This window comes from Dasypus novemcinctus, chromosome 4 (assembly GCF_030445035.2).
Source record: "Dasypus novemcinctus isolate mDasNov1 chromosome 4, mDasNov1.1.hap2, whole genome shotgun sequence".
Lineage (NCBI taxonomy): Eukaryota > Metazoa > Chordata > Mammalia > Cingulata > Dasypodidae > Dasypus > Dasypus novemcinctus.
The window spans coordinates 18,906,074-18,919,757 of NC_080676.1; the positions used below are offsets into that span (position 1 = coordinate 18,906,074).

Here is a 13,684-nt window from a genome sequence, read left to right on the forward strand (position 1 = left end):
TGCAAATGTATTTGGTATAAAGAAAGATTATGACTTGGATGTAGCACTATTCAAAAGAGATTTCAATGGGATAAACTTCTAAGCCTTTGATCATCTTACAAACAGGGTAGTTCTCAAATAAATGGTAAGGCTTATTTGTGCCTTGAGTTATTTCTATACAGCAATTAAATGTTGCTCATTTGAAACACCTGTGCCATTTTCACAATACAACATGTAGTGCAGATTTTATAATTATTCAGTAGATTCAATCTGTATACACAAATCCATAAACATATTGGGGTATTAAAAAAAATGAGATATTAGAGCTTGAGTAAAGATGTGGGCAGTAGGGATGGGAAAAATGATGGAATCCTAGAGACTTCAAGGAAACACTCAACAAGACTCATTGAATCTAGGAAGCAGGGGTAAAAGTGAGGAGGTAGATGTGCCAGCGAGGATCTGTTACCTGGATGATGACTGAATAGGTTCCACAAAGGATTTTGGATAATTGAATGACTACTCTGATGAGGCAGACAATCACCTGAAGCCCACTGAGGGTTATGAGGATGGAAAATAAAATGATGTTCCACTCCACTACATGTGCAGGTTCCAGGCACTGAATCCATGTGCTAGAATCTGTAAGGAAACTGTCAGAGAAGAGGGAAATGGTCAACAAGACCCATGGCTAAGTCAAGACACTTGTTCAAGGAAGGTCAAGGGTATTTATATGTTTGTGAAAATAAAATATATAGTAACACTAAATGTGAATTAATAAATTAATCATTCAGATACATCCATTGAACACATTGTATACAAATGCTGAGCTAGACACTTAGTTTATTAAAAAAGTGGTGCTTGTCCTAGAGGAAATTTTAATCTAATTAGGAATCAGGACACACATCAACGAGTTCAACAGCAAGGTAAGGTAGAACAAATCAACTCCAAGAGAAGTAGAGACACCCCATTTTCTAGGAGTTCAGAAGTTGGCCTGGACTGTCAGGAATGGGGATGAATTTTCACTAGACATAAAGTCACACATGCTGCAAAATGAAGAGAAATTTGGTTTGAAATTCCTAGACTTTCTCACAAATCCCTTTAGAACAGTGGTTCTCAACATTAGTATTACTAGTATTATGCCAGCAACATACATACAACCTGAAAATCCCTCTTTAAATATATAATTCAGTGGTGTCAATTATGTTCACAATGTCGTGCTACTGCCACCACTATCCATTAACAAAACTTTACAATTAACGCAAATGGAAACTTTGTACAATTTAAGCATTAATTCCCCATTCCCAACCCCCTCCCCAGCCCCTGGTAACTTATATTTATGGCTCTAGGAATGTCTTTTTCTAATAAATCATGTAAGTTAGACCACACAATATTTGTCCTTTCCGTGTGACGTCTTCAAGGATCATCCATGTTGTCACATGTTTCAGAACTTCATTCCTTTTTTATGTCTGAATAATATTCCATCGTACATATATACCACAGTTTTAAAAATAAATTGCTTCCCCACACACACCCCAGATGGCTCCCTCATCTGTCTGCTCGCTGTGTCTACTTGTCTCCTTTAGGAGGCACTGGAAACCGAACTGGGGACCTTCCACGTGGAAGATGGGCACCCAACCGCTTGAGCCACATCAGCTCCCCTACCACATTTTACAGCTTCCCTATCACATTTTATTATTTATTGGTTGATTGCATATGCCTCAGCATCATTTGGAGGGCTCGTTAAAACACAGATTGCTGGACCATCCAGAGGTTTTGTTTCAGAAGGTTTGGGTGAAGCTGGAGAATCTGCTTCCCAGCAGATGTTGATCCTCCTGTTCCAGGATCCACATTTTGAGAACCTGTGCTTTAGAACGTTGCTGTTCTGCAGCTGTTAAGAAGATTTAAGTAATGAGGTGGGAACCCAGAAGACCAAAAGTCTTCATCAACTCAGTTTTGCACAGGAGAGTGAGGAGTGGGGGGCAGCATTAAAACCCTCCTAGGACAGCCTTTAAACGACCCTCAGTCAACCTGACTTCTGCACACTTTCAGCTCTACCGTGACCTTGAGCGCTTTTCCTGAGGGTGAGTCTCTCTTGATTCAGCTTAATTGAAATGGAGAACTGGTCTCCTCAAAAAATCCTCCAAGCGAAAGCAATCAAACCTATTTAAGGAACAGAGTGTATCTAAATATCTTGAGTCAATAGCAAGCCAGTTTTCCTCAGATCAGCAAACAGGCAACCTGAATACCTCCAAGAGGCTGTGGGCTTTCAACCCTGTGGGGAAAGGTGGGAATTTTCCACTGTGGCGATGGTCACCACCAAGACCCCTTCTCTCTCCTCTTTCCTTTCTTTTTCTTCCTCCCTGCTTCATTTCTCTCTGATGCCCTTCCTTAGCTCTCTTTCCCTCTCTTTCTTTCTTTCCTTCTCTCTATGCGCCAGGTCACTCAATTTCTTAATATTACTAATGGCCCTTGGGCCTCAAGTGGTTAAGAGCACTGAATATGGAGTCAGAACTCCTGGGTCTTTGGGGTCTTGGGCGAGGGACTTTACCTCTCTGGACAATGGAGTTAAAATACCGAACCCCGGGTGTAGGGGTGGCTAGAGCCCAATAGTTAAACGGCCTAAGCATCCTGGATACTTCTTTGCTATATCTGGGATGCAGTGACACAGCATCACTGCACTTCAGCTTTCAGGGGATGAACCTGAAACTCTCCCGACCCATGCGCCAGCTAATCAGCATACGTAACAGGAGCAGGAACAGAGACAGAGCAGAGGAAGGGAAAGCGCACGGAGTAAACTCAATATGCATAAACTTCCCACAGCTCCACACGCCTTTTTCTTTGCCAACAGCCCTGACTCCCCCACTCTTGACTGAGGGGCCCAGCTCAGACTGACAATGGGGGTTATTATGGATATTCAGGAAGAGGGGTGTAAAAACTCTTTGGAACCTGTAAAGCACAATATGGACGTGATTTTCTGTTAGCATTTCCCCAGCTTATCGTAACCCCCCTCAGTCCCCTCAGTCCCAGCCACTGGGGAAGCAAATCTCTCCAGGCCACTGCTACTCTAGACTGTTCCCAGCATATGCTCTGCACAGACTGTTTGGGACTTTAGATCAAGAAGACCTGCAGGGTTTCTACTTCTCCTCCCATGGTACTAATTATTTGTCTTTTAAACCAAGGACAGTCGTAAGTGTAGTAGCAGGAATAGGGGGACTAGCCCTGACACACCCTCCCTCCCTGCCAGCACAGCTCCAGTGCAACATTTCCTGCATTATGCTGTAATTCTGTCTGTCTGTGCCTAGGTCAATGCCAGTATGTTAGTTATAGCTATATAGCTACTTATCTATGTTTGTGATTCCTCACTGGACTCTGTTCTGAGAGCATGGGGGTGTCTTCATGACCTCTGAATGGCAAGTCTAAGACCTGAACAGTGTTCTGACATATTATAAGATGAACAAATGTTAAATGAATAACTAATTCAGTCTCCACACCAGTCACCACATCAGGGTAGGATCTGCTGGGTACCTGGCAAATGGAGAACATCATGAAGCATGTAGATACATGCAGGGTGTGATGGTTTGAAGATATATGGACCCCAGAAACCTGATGTTCTTAAAGCTTATCCATTCCTGTGGGTATAAAACAATTGTGGGTAGGACCTTTTGATTAGGTTATTTCAGTTACAGTCCTTTTGATTAGGCTACTTCAGTAAGGCGTGGCCCAGAGTGGATCTTAATCCTCTTACTGGAGTCCTTTGTAAGAGTATGAAATTCAGAAAAAGAGAGAAAGAAAGCCAAGGAATCAAGAAGCTGAAAGAGAGAGAGAAAGCCACAGAAGCCGGAAGTTGAAAGCAATGAAACCCAGAAGGGAAGGGAGAGACCAGCAGATGCCGCCTTGTGTCTTGCCGTGTTACAGAGGAGTCCAGGATCGCCAGCAGCCAGTCTTCAGGAGAAAGCATCATCTGATGATGCCTTAATTTGGACATTCTCATGGTCTCAGAACTGTAACCTTGTAAGCTAACAAATTCCCATTGTATTATAAAAGTGAACCTATTTCTGATATATTGCTTTCAGCAGCCCAGCATACTAAAACTCAGGATAATGATGTTAATAAAATCTGATATGTTTTCAGAATTTAATCTCACTTATGCATTATTTCCATTTAATCCTCAGCTCCATGAGGTAGACATGACCATTATCCTCAATTTACAGTGGTTCAGAGATATTGAAACCCTTGTCTAAGATCACACAGCTTATAAGTAGGAGATGGGAGATAGGGGTTGAACTCATATCCACAGGCTCCAAGGGCAATGCCCACTCTAGAGCTTCCACGTCAGCAGCACATTCTGCCAGGTCTGTGTGAGTTCCTGGAGGTCAGGCATCTTGTATACTTTATCTTTGATTCTCTAGCACTCAGCCCAAGGCCTGGACAAATAGGTGCTAAACAAATCTTTGCTAAATAAATGTATAAATGAATAACTGATTCGCTCAACGTTAACGTTAAAGACCTGCCTCACCCTGAATTTGCCAAGTCTTGGAAACTTTTCTCCAGAAGACCAGAGATTTAGCTTCCCTGCACTCACAGCCTCAAAACAATGTTTCACTTTGAAACATTTTTATATAGAGTAAAACAGGTGAAATCAAACTTCATGATTAAATGCGTAATGGAGAGGCATGTGGGCAGCCTGAGATTCATGCAGGCTTCTTTGGTTGGGGGTGCGAGAAACTTAAGGGGTTGATTGTATAAAAGTTTTAAGCGATTTGCACCCCGTGGGACTTGCTACGTTATGGTCCTCTTTCCTGAGCCCCTGACAATCCCCCAGGAGTGTAGCATCTCCTTGTGCTCAGGAGGGCCAGAGGATATTGATCCATGGGAGAGCTCTGCTCACTAAGAGGTCACACCCCATGTGCCAAAATGAAGACAGCTACGTGCACAGGAGCAGCTCTGCAGGTCTAGGAAAGGATGTCAGACCTCACACAGACATAGGCCTTAAACAAGAGAGCCAACCATGGGGACTGGAGAAGAAAATGCTACTTCCCCAGTGGATGTTACAGAGAAGCACTCTCTCATTTCATTCCATTAGAATTCCGAGCTTAGGACAAGGCAGCAAGAATCAGTGGGCCCCTCCTGGTCTCTGGCTGGGTCCTCTGCAAGGCTGGGAACCCAATAAACCCAGCGAAAGGCTAGTGTGAGGTAGTCTGTGGTCTAGGGTGGGATCCCTCGGCCTGTGCCTCAACTACCAGCCGACATGCTGGGTCAGCTCCCACACCCAGCCGTGCCCTGGGCATCAGGCTGCACTGCGTTACTTCCTCTACTGCTCTGCCGGCCCGGCCCTCAGTGTCACCATCCACAGGCACTGTGACTGTTCCCCACCCAAGCCCCTTCACATCTGTACAGGGTGGACGTCCAGTGCAGCCACAGAACAAGACTGCATTGCTAGAACCATCCAGGTCCCAGGCTTGAGCAACTGCCCGGCCAGAGCAACCATCGAGCTCTGTTCTGAAGTGTGGGGGAAACACTCCTTTCATTCGGAAAGCTCCATGAGAGCCTCCGAATATTGGACATGGAATTAAAACCTGGGAAAAGAGAGTGTCTAAAGAATGATTTGTGCAGGAACACGTCAGTGCAGATATTAGTAACTACTGGAAAATTCTGCACTCAGTAGTCATACTGAATCCCAAAGTGATCCTGGAAATGGGCATAGGTGTGAGGCCGGGTGTTTCTGACTTTCTGACCTTGTTGGTTTGGGGAGTTATTCTTACCGTCCGGCAGTGCTTTCAAAGGCGTACTTCCAGCCACTGAGTGTGCGGCAGTATGGGCCTTGGATAAGGCCCAAAGCAGATATGACCAGGCAGTATCCAGAGAAAGCAATTCCAAGGGCAGAAAAGATAATCGACAGCAATGTCTAAATTAAACACAGAAGAAGGTTAATGCCATACAATAAGATGAGGGGATATTGTGGATAAATGATCAGATAGGTACATTCTTCTACTCACACAAGCCTGCTTATAGTCTGTAGAATACCAAATGTCCAGATGAAAATGGAAAAATCTAATCTAAACCCATCTGAATTTAAAAATAAGTTTGGAAAGGACCTTTTGTTTATCATCATGCAGAGAAAAACAAGGCAATTTACTAAACTTCTTCCTTTTTTCTGGAACTTGGATATCATCAAAATATAATCAATAATGATCATTTCTTTAGTAAAGACAGAGAAGGGATGTGATTAATCAGTAACTCTTCATTGAAGACCTGTTATTTTCTAGGTAGGGCTTTCTAAGAATTATAATCCACAAACCTTGCTTTTCTCTTGGGAAGGTAATATTTGGATATCTTAGCAGGCAGGCATATAAGGGTTAAATGTGAGGTGTTAGCCTATACATTTATATTCATATTCAAACGAGCATGAGGTTGATGGAGAGGAGGATGTTTTCATTGCAGTAGAGAGAATGAGTGATGTTCAGAGGCAGATGATGCAAGCAGAGTTGTGAGACAGCAAGTAGATTGGTCTGCTCTGAGAGGAGTGTTGCTACAGAGGCACCAGGGGAGAAGCTTATGAAGAGGAGATTTGACATTTGTGCTGGGGAAACAGGGTTGATGGGACACAGGGAGGGGCTTCTCAGGGGTGGGGAGGGAGTGCAGCTGATGGGGATGGGTGAAGGCTTTGGTGGCCAGCTGAAGAAGGCTGGACTTCATCTTTCAGGGCAAGGGGCTTTTATCCCTACAACTGTTTATTATTGAAACAATTTCCAATTTAGACTAATCTATTGTTAATATTTTGTCACACTTTTTTTTCTTTCTCTCTCTCTGCACATACAAGCTAACACAAACACAGGTACATGTTTGAAAGTAAGTTGCAGACATTAAGAAATCTTATCCGCTAAAATTATGAGCATACAGCTCCTAAGAATAAAGATATTCTTCTATATAACCACAATATCATTTTTATACCAAAGAAATTCAACAATAATTCCATATTATCTATCATCTAATATATATTTTATTTTTACGTTTTCCTCAATTGATCCTCAAATGTATTTTACAGTTGTTTTTTATGTTCTTAAATAGAGGATCCTTCAAGGTTTATGCACAAGGCTCTATCTCTTTAGTCTTCTTTAATCTAGACTAGTACCTCTACCTTTTATTTTTAAGATTGATTGATTGATTGATTTCTCCCCCATCGCCTTGTTCTTTGAGATCACTGATTGCTCTTTTTGTTTGTTTGCTGTGTGCTTTCTGTGTCTGCTCATCTTCTTTTTAGGAGGCACCAGGAACCAAATGTAGGACCGCCCATGTGGGAGGGAGGCAACCAATCATATGAGCCACCTATGTTCCCTGCTTATTGTGTCTCCTTGTGGCATCATCTCGCTGCACCAGCCTGTCATGCCAGCTCGCTGTATAGCTCATCTTCTGTAGGAGGCGCTGGGAACTGAACCCTGGACCTCCCATGTGGTAGGTGGGTGCCCAACTGCTTTAGTCACATCTACCTCCCCCTCTGTCATTTATTTTTCATGATACTGAAGGTTTTGGAAAAATCTTTGCCAGCTATCTTAGAAAACGTCCCAACATTCTGGGTTCCTCTGATTATTTCCTCACATTGGATTCAGGTTAAACTTTTTGGCAAGAACACTATATTGGTAAGGTATACTTATTGACTCACACTAGGAGGCCCATAGTGTTAGGTTGTCCAGCTATGGGTGGTGCTAAGTTTGGTCTTCTGTTTAAGGTGGTGTCTTCCAGATTTCTCTACTGTAAAGGCACATTTTCCACCTTGCAATTAGTAAATATTTTGTGAAGTGATACCATAAGACTGTGTCATATTCTATTTCCTAATAACATTTCAACTGATAGATTTACATCCATTGATGAACCTTATATCCTCATATCCACTATCCTCACTTGTGATATTGGGGGTTACAATGTGCTGTTTTTGTTTTTTAAGATTTATTTATTTATTTATTCTCCCCCCTCCCTCCATTGTCTGCTCTGTGTCCATTCGCTGTGTGCTCTTCTGGGTCTGCTTGTATTCTCATTAGGTGGCTCTGGGACTCGATCCTGGACCTTCTGGAGTGGGAGAGGGGTGATCATTATCTTGCCGCACCTCAGCTCCCTGATCTGCTGCATCTCTTTATTATCTCTTCTCCGTGTCTCTTTTTGTTGCGTCATCTTGCTGTGCCAGCTCTCATGTGGGCAAGCACTCCTGCGTGGGGCGGCACTCCTGCGTGGGGCAGTACTCTGTGCAGGCCAGCACTCCGCGTGGGCCAGCTCACCACATGGGCCAGCTTGCCTTTCACCAGGAGGTCCTGTATGGTAGATGGGAGCCCAATTACTTGAGCTACTTCCACTTCCCTGTGTTGGTTTTTAAATTCTACCATTCCTTCTGCCTTTATAAGTTATTTTTTTCTGCACAGAATTTACATTTTCTGATTCTCTCTCTTTTGTCTCTCTCTTTCTGTATCAATGTGGATGCATGGACTTTCTAATTCAATGCCCTCACCCACAACTATTATTTTTCTTTTAGATGCTAAGTTGGTCCCAAATTTGGCCAGTGGGAATATCTCTTCAAGTCAACTCCTAAGCCCGTTGCTAGGGACTCATCATTCTTATAACAATTCATCGCTTTCTGGCACAAGATGTCCCAGACTCACTTTGAGCTTTCCAGGTTCACCTCAGACTAACTAAATCAGAGATTCTGGGGGTGGGATCCAGGCAGCAGTTTGTTCTCAAGCTCCGCAGGTGACTGCAATGTGCAATGCCTACCAGACTTTGTGGTAAAGCTCCTCATCTGTAATTAATTAATGGCACATGTTCTCACTGAGCCACAGGTGACTCATCTGTAAAATAGGGGAGATGATGGGAAAGGACAGCCTAATTCTCTGGGTAAATGTGTAAGAACTATAAGGGGTTATGCAACTATGAAAACCCATGACGAGGAGGGGAAGGTAGACAGGCGATGGCAGAAATCAGAGCCCGCCACCTGCCTGTTGAGCACAGGCTTAGGAAGTTTGGGTGTATTAGCCTCCCCTGATTCTATTTTAATTTTTTAAAATTCCAGTTTTAAAATGTACATCACATAAACATAACGACATGGATGAATCTAGAAATCATTAGGCTGAGTGGAAGAAGCCAGATACAAAAGACAAATACTATAAGATTCTATTTATATAAAATAAAAAATGATCTATAAATGACAAAAAGCAGATCAAAGGTTAATTTTTTAGGGGTGATGGTGGTTTCAGGGGTGTGTTCAACCACCACAAGGTGTGGAATTGTACACTTTCAATGGATACCACTTACTGTATGCATATGAGTCTTCAATAAAGTTGATAAGGGAAAAATATACTCATAGAAATCCAGTTAGGAAAAGGTAGAATTACTTCCTAATTTCTTGTGTCTTTAAATCCTGAAATCTGAAAGAGCATTAGCAGAACAAAGGTGAAGGAAAGATAGTAAGCAAAATGTAGATGACCTTTGGGTTCTGAACGGATGGGATCACTGAGAGGAAGATACTGTCAATATTTTAGCATTTCTAAGCGAGAGGACAGAAAGCTGGTGCCCACACAACCATCCTCAAAAAAAGTGTTGTTCTTACTATGTATTTTTTGCTGCAGTTTTCACTCTGGCAACATTTATAGTTGTTGTCATTCTCCAGTACAAGAAGGACTGCTGCTACGATAAGCATCTACAGGAGGGAAAAGAGAAAATGGCAGAAAATGAACCCTGTTTACATTCACATTCAAAGTGAGGGCACAGGGACACCAAGCATAGGCTCTGGCTGGGGCCATGAAGACTTGGACTGGAGTCCCAGCTATGTCACTTTCCAGCTGTGTGAGCCTGAGAGTCCTCCCCTATAAAATGGTCCTGAGTCCTCACCTCTTTGGGTTGCTATGACATCCTGTATATAAAATTTGAGCACAGTAGTTGGTTCCTAGTAAGTGATAGATAAATGTTACATCTTATTGTCATGTTTATCTATCATCAAAAGCTAACGATTACGGTAAGATAATGGTATGATCATGGCAAAAACATCCCGGGCGCAAAATCTGCATTCCTCACTAACTCAGTTATAGAAAACAATGGAAAATCACTGACCAGAGTTTACCCTTCTCTCTCCATTTACCGCCCTATGGGAGAGGCATAGTTCATCTGAAACTGTATCTCTTGCTTCAAAGTAAAGCAAGCTCCATTTCCCCATGCATCCAAACCATCTCAGGTTCTTGTTTTCCAGTGTATTTTGTCTGTATCAAGCAAGAAACTTGGAGAATTGAATGCATTCTGATTCCCTTTCTTGGTATCATAAGTAAAGGGCCCGAGCTCTGGAAAGATCATGGGATTTTTTGCTATTCTCTCGGTTTGGACAGGTATGGACCATGAATTCCTTATGACAAATTCTGTCTTTCTTTTACCCTCACTGTTTAGTACTGAAACCCTTAGCTGAGTTTGCTGTTATTTTACCGTTTGACTCAATCTTTCCAGTTTCCAAGTTCTTCTAGCCTTCATTTATTTATCTTTCCATTTAATTATTTATCTATATTCCTTTCCTTTCTCCTAGACTTGATGCAGAGTTACAAATACTTTTTCAAGAATCCCTAGCTATTAATAAAAAAAGAGAAGAAGTTATTTTCCCAGTTTTAAATTTAACATGGAATACAAGTAAAAGAGTACTTTATTCTCTTCCCTTTAATGCCATTGATCATCATGATTTTGACAGATTCTGGTGAACTTTATTTATGACTTGCAACTCTTCCATTTATTACAATTTCATATTGTGGGAATGGCTGCTCTTCAGTGACCGACTTCATTACAATATTGGTAAAATAATTAGACCCCAGCCCTGGAGCCTTGCTATCCTGGCATCACCTGTGTTAAGGGTGAAACTCTCTTTTTCCTTGTTTTAAAATAGAACTGCAATACACAGGACTCAAGAATAATGGAGGAAAATTACCTATAATTCCACCAGCTTCCCATGTTTTCACATACTTATTTCCAGTATTTTCTCAGACATATTTTTACATAATTGCAATTATAATTTACCCATGATTTTGTATTTTAATCTCTTTTTTACTTAACACTAAATAATAAGCACTTCTCATGTTGTTACATCCTCGTCATTACAATTTTCATCATGCAAGTTAATATAAAATTGAGTTAGCCACTTCATGCTAAGAATACTTCTACTAGTTTTTTACTAGTCATCTTTTTTTATTATCTTTTTTTAAAGACACATAGATCACACAAAATGTTACATTAAAAAAATAAGAGGTTCCCATATACCCCACTCCCCACACCCCCCACTCCTCCCACATCACACACTCATATGCGTGGTACATTCATTGCATTTGGTGATATTTATTATTCATATAATGCCGCACAAACATCTGGACATATTATAGCTTTCTCTTTGTTTTTGGATTATTTCCTAACAATAATTCTCAGATTTAGGCTTACTTGGTCAAAAGACAAAAGCAATTTCATGGACCTTGATATATTGTACTAAACTGTTCTTGAAAAGATTTGCCATTTATTTAGTGTGGTCAACAACACTGCTCTGTACCTACTCCATAGCAACTTCAACGGCTTAGGATTTAAACATTTTAAAGTTCATTTAATTTGCAAAAACAATAACTGAATGAAAACTGCTTTTCAACATAGCCATTCAAATCATATAATAATAAGTCCCCCCAAAGGTATAGACAGAGATTATAATGAATTTTCTTATACATTCTTGGTAATATAGCAAAGTTACAGTGCATAATACACTGCTTTTAGAAATAATATGATGAGGAAATGTGTCTTTTCCTCTGCGTTGTCAAGATGATTTACTATCAGCTTGTCTATTTTTAAAGAGCGCAAAGTCATCAGGAAAACATTCATGGACTCTTACCATGGCTAATTCAATTTAGTTTTCAAAAATACCCTACATTATTAGGGGTATAATATAGGACCATTTGCAGATAATTTGGCCCATCTTTCAATGAGAATTTGTCATCTCAATTGCCACGCACTACTGATTACTTGTAAGGCTCTGATTATATTTAACCCTCACAATTGCCCTACAAAGTAAATATCATTATTGATAAATTTCAAATAAAACTGAGGCTCAAAGATTTTGAATAACTGGTTAAAGGTCTCCTAGCACAAAGAGAGCTCAGATCTGAACGCAGGTTTGTCTGAATCCCCAAAGTCTGCTTTACCCACACTTTTCTCACGCCCCCTGCCCCCGCCGCCAACCTAGAGAAATAGAGTAAGGAAAATCTCTTCTGGAAAAGAGTGATGTCACTGAAGATTACATAGGTTAAACTGACACACAGAGTTCATGTTACATAAACTCTCATTTGGACTAATTTCCTGCATTGCTGAAGCTACACAAATGTGCAGCTTACCAAAACAAAAAGCTACTCCCCAAGTTTGAGCAGACTACCTGCTCCCCTCACCCATCCTCCAAATCCCAAACCCAGGATTAGTAGGGTGACTTTGCCATTATTATTATTTTTTACTAAGAACAAGACACTTCCTGGGAATATTCCCCCGTATGTGATCCCAAGTCTCCAAAGTCGCACTTACCATGACACCTGAGAAACAGATTCCTTCAAAATACCACACGTAGTTGGTGAGTTTATTGCTGGATGCATAGGATGTCTGCCCATTTGGGAAATACAATAATATATTCACAATTATACTCCAGAGTGCAAGCGGAATCAACAGACAACTTAGGCAGCCTCCACACTTGCGAGAACCCATTTTGCTCTGCTTAGAACCTGCAGAAGATTTCAAAGCATAGAATTACATAAAGTCCCTTCCTTTCTCTCTTCTACCTGCCCTTTTAAAAGTTATCGTTTTTTAGATTACCTGCCAATTTCTGGGTCAGAGCCCTTCACTTCATGTTCGGGAGGTGCCGGGGCCTCACATGGGTCTGCAGCCAGACAATCTGAGTGTAAAATAGTGGTTTTCTGTTTGGAGAACAATAGACAATGATCAGTTGCTGAAGAGCTGAGCTGGCCGTCATCCTGTGCCAAAGGAATGCGGTGCTTTTTAAAATAAGTCATTTTCCTCTGGATCAGAGCAGCAAAGTCTTAACCCAGAGGATGTTTTAAGAAGGAAGTTGGGGTGGGGGTTGGGTGGAATTGAGTCTGGCAAATTTCATGCAGCAACAGCAGACAGAACAGTTAAAGAGATAGTGATCCAGGAGCTTATCATAGAACATGGCATGCTTATTAAAATACCCTAACTTTATACATTTTTATCTATGCATCTTTTTAAAAAAATTTTTTTGGTCTTTATTTATTTTTTTAATGTTACATTAAAAAAATGTGAGGTCCCCATATACCCCCCACCCCCCTTCCCCCACTCCTCCCCTATAACCACAACCTCCTCCATCATCATGAAATATTTATTGCATTTGGTGAATACATCTCTGAGCACCGCTGCCCCTCATGGCCAGTGGTCCACACCATAGTCCACACTCTCCCACAGTCCACCCAGTGGGCCATGGGAAGACATACAGTGTCATGTAATTGTCCCTGCAGCACCACCCAGGACAACTCCAACCCCCAAAAATGCCCCCACATCACATCTCTTCCTCCCTCTCCCTACCCCCAGCAGCCACCATGCATCTTTCCTGTACTATTCTTTATTATGTACTTACTATTCACCAAGCATGGTTTAAGCTGCAGAAGACATAGAAAGGACTAAGAAAGGGACGGCTGGG

General features: G+C 41.5%; 1 protein-coding gene across 2 annotated transcripts in view; it reads right to left on the reverse strand.

The window, feature by feature from the left end:
- The window catches only part of TM4SF18 (transmembrane 4 L six family member 18), a 35,872-nt gene extending 22,817 nt beyond the window's left edge, over positions 1 to 13,055 (reverse strand). The window contains exons 1-5 of one of the 2 annotated variants that reach the window (XM_004460565.5): positions 12,826 to 13,053; positions 12,541 to 12,734; positions 9,569 to 9,658; positions 5,739 to 5,881; positions 446 to 626 (exon numbers count right to left, since the gene is read on the reverse strand). In XM_004460565.5, coding sequence (XP_004460622.2) covers positions 446 to 626; positions 5,739 to 5,881; positions 9,569 to 9,658; positions 12,541 to 12,717 — 591 coding nt within the window. In that variant the 5' untranslated portion in view covers positions 12,718 to 12,734; positions 12,826 to 13,053. Of the gene's footprint in view, positions 1 to 445; positions 627 to 5,738; positions 5,882 to 9,568; positions 9,659 to 12,540; positions 12,735 to 12,825 lie in introns of both variants that reach the window. The other variant, XM_004460566.4, reaches the window with a different exon arrangement.
- Positions 13,056 to 13,684: the final 629 nt, after the last annotated feature.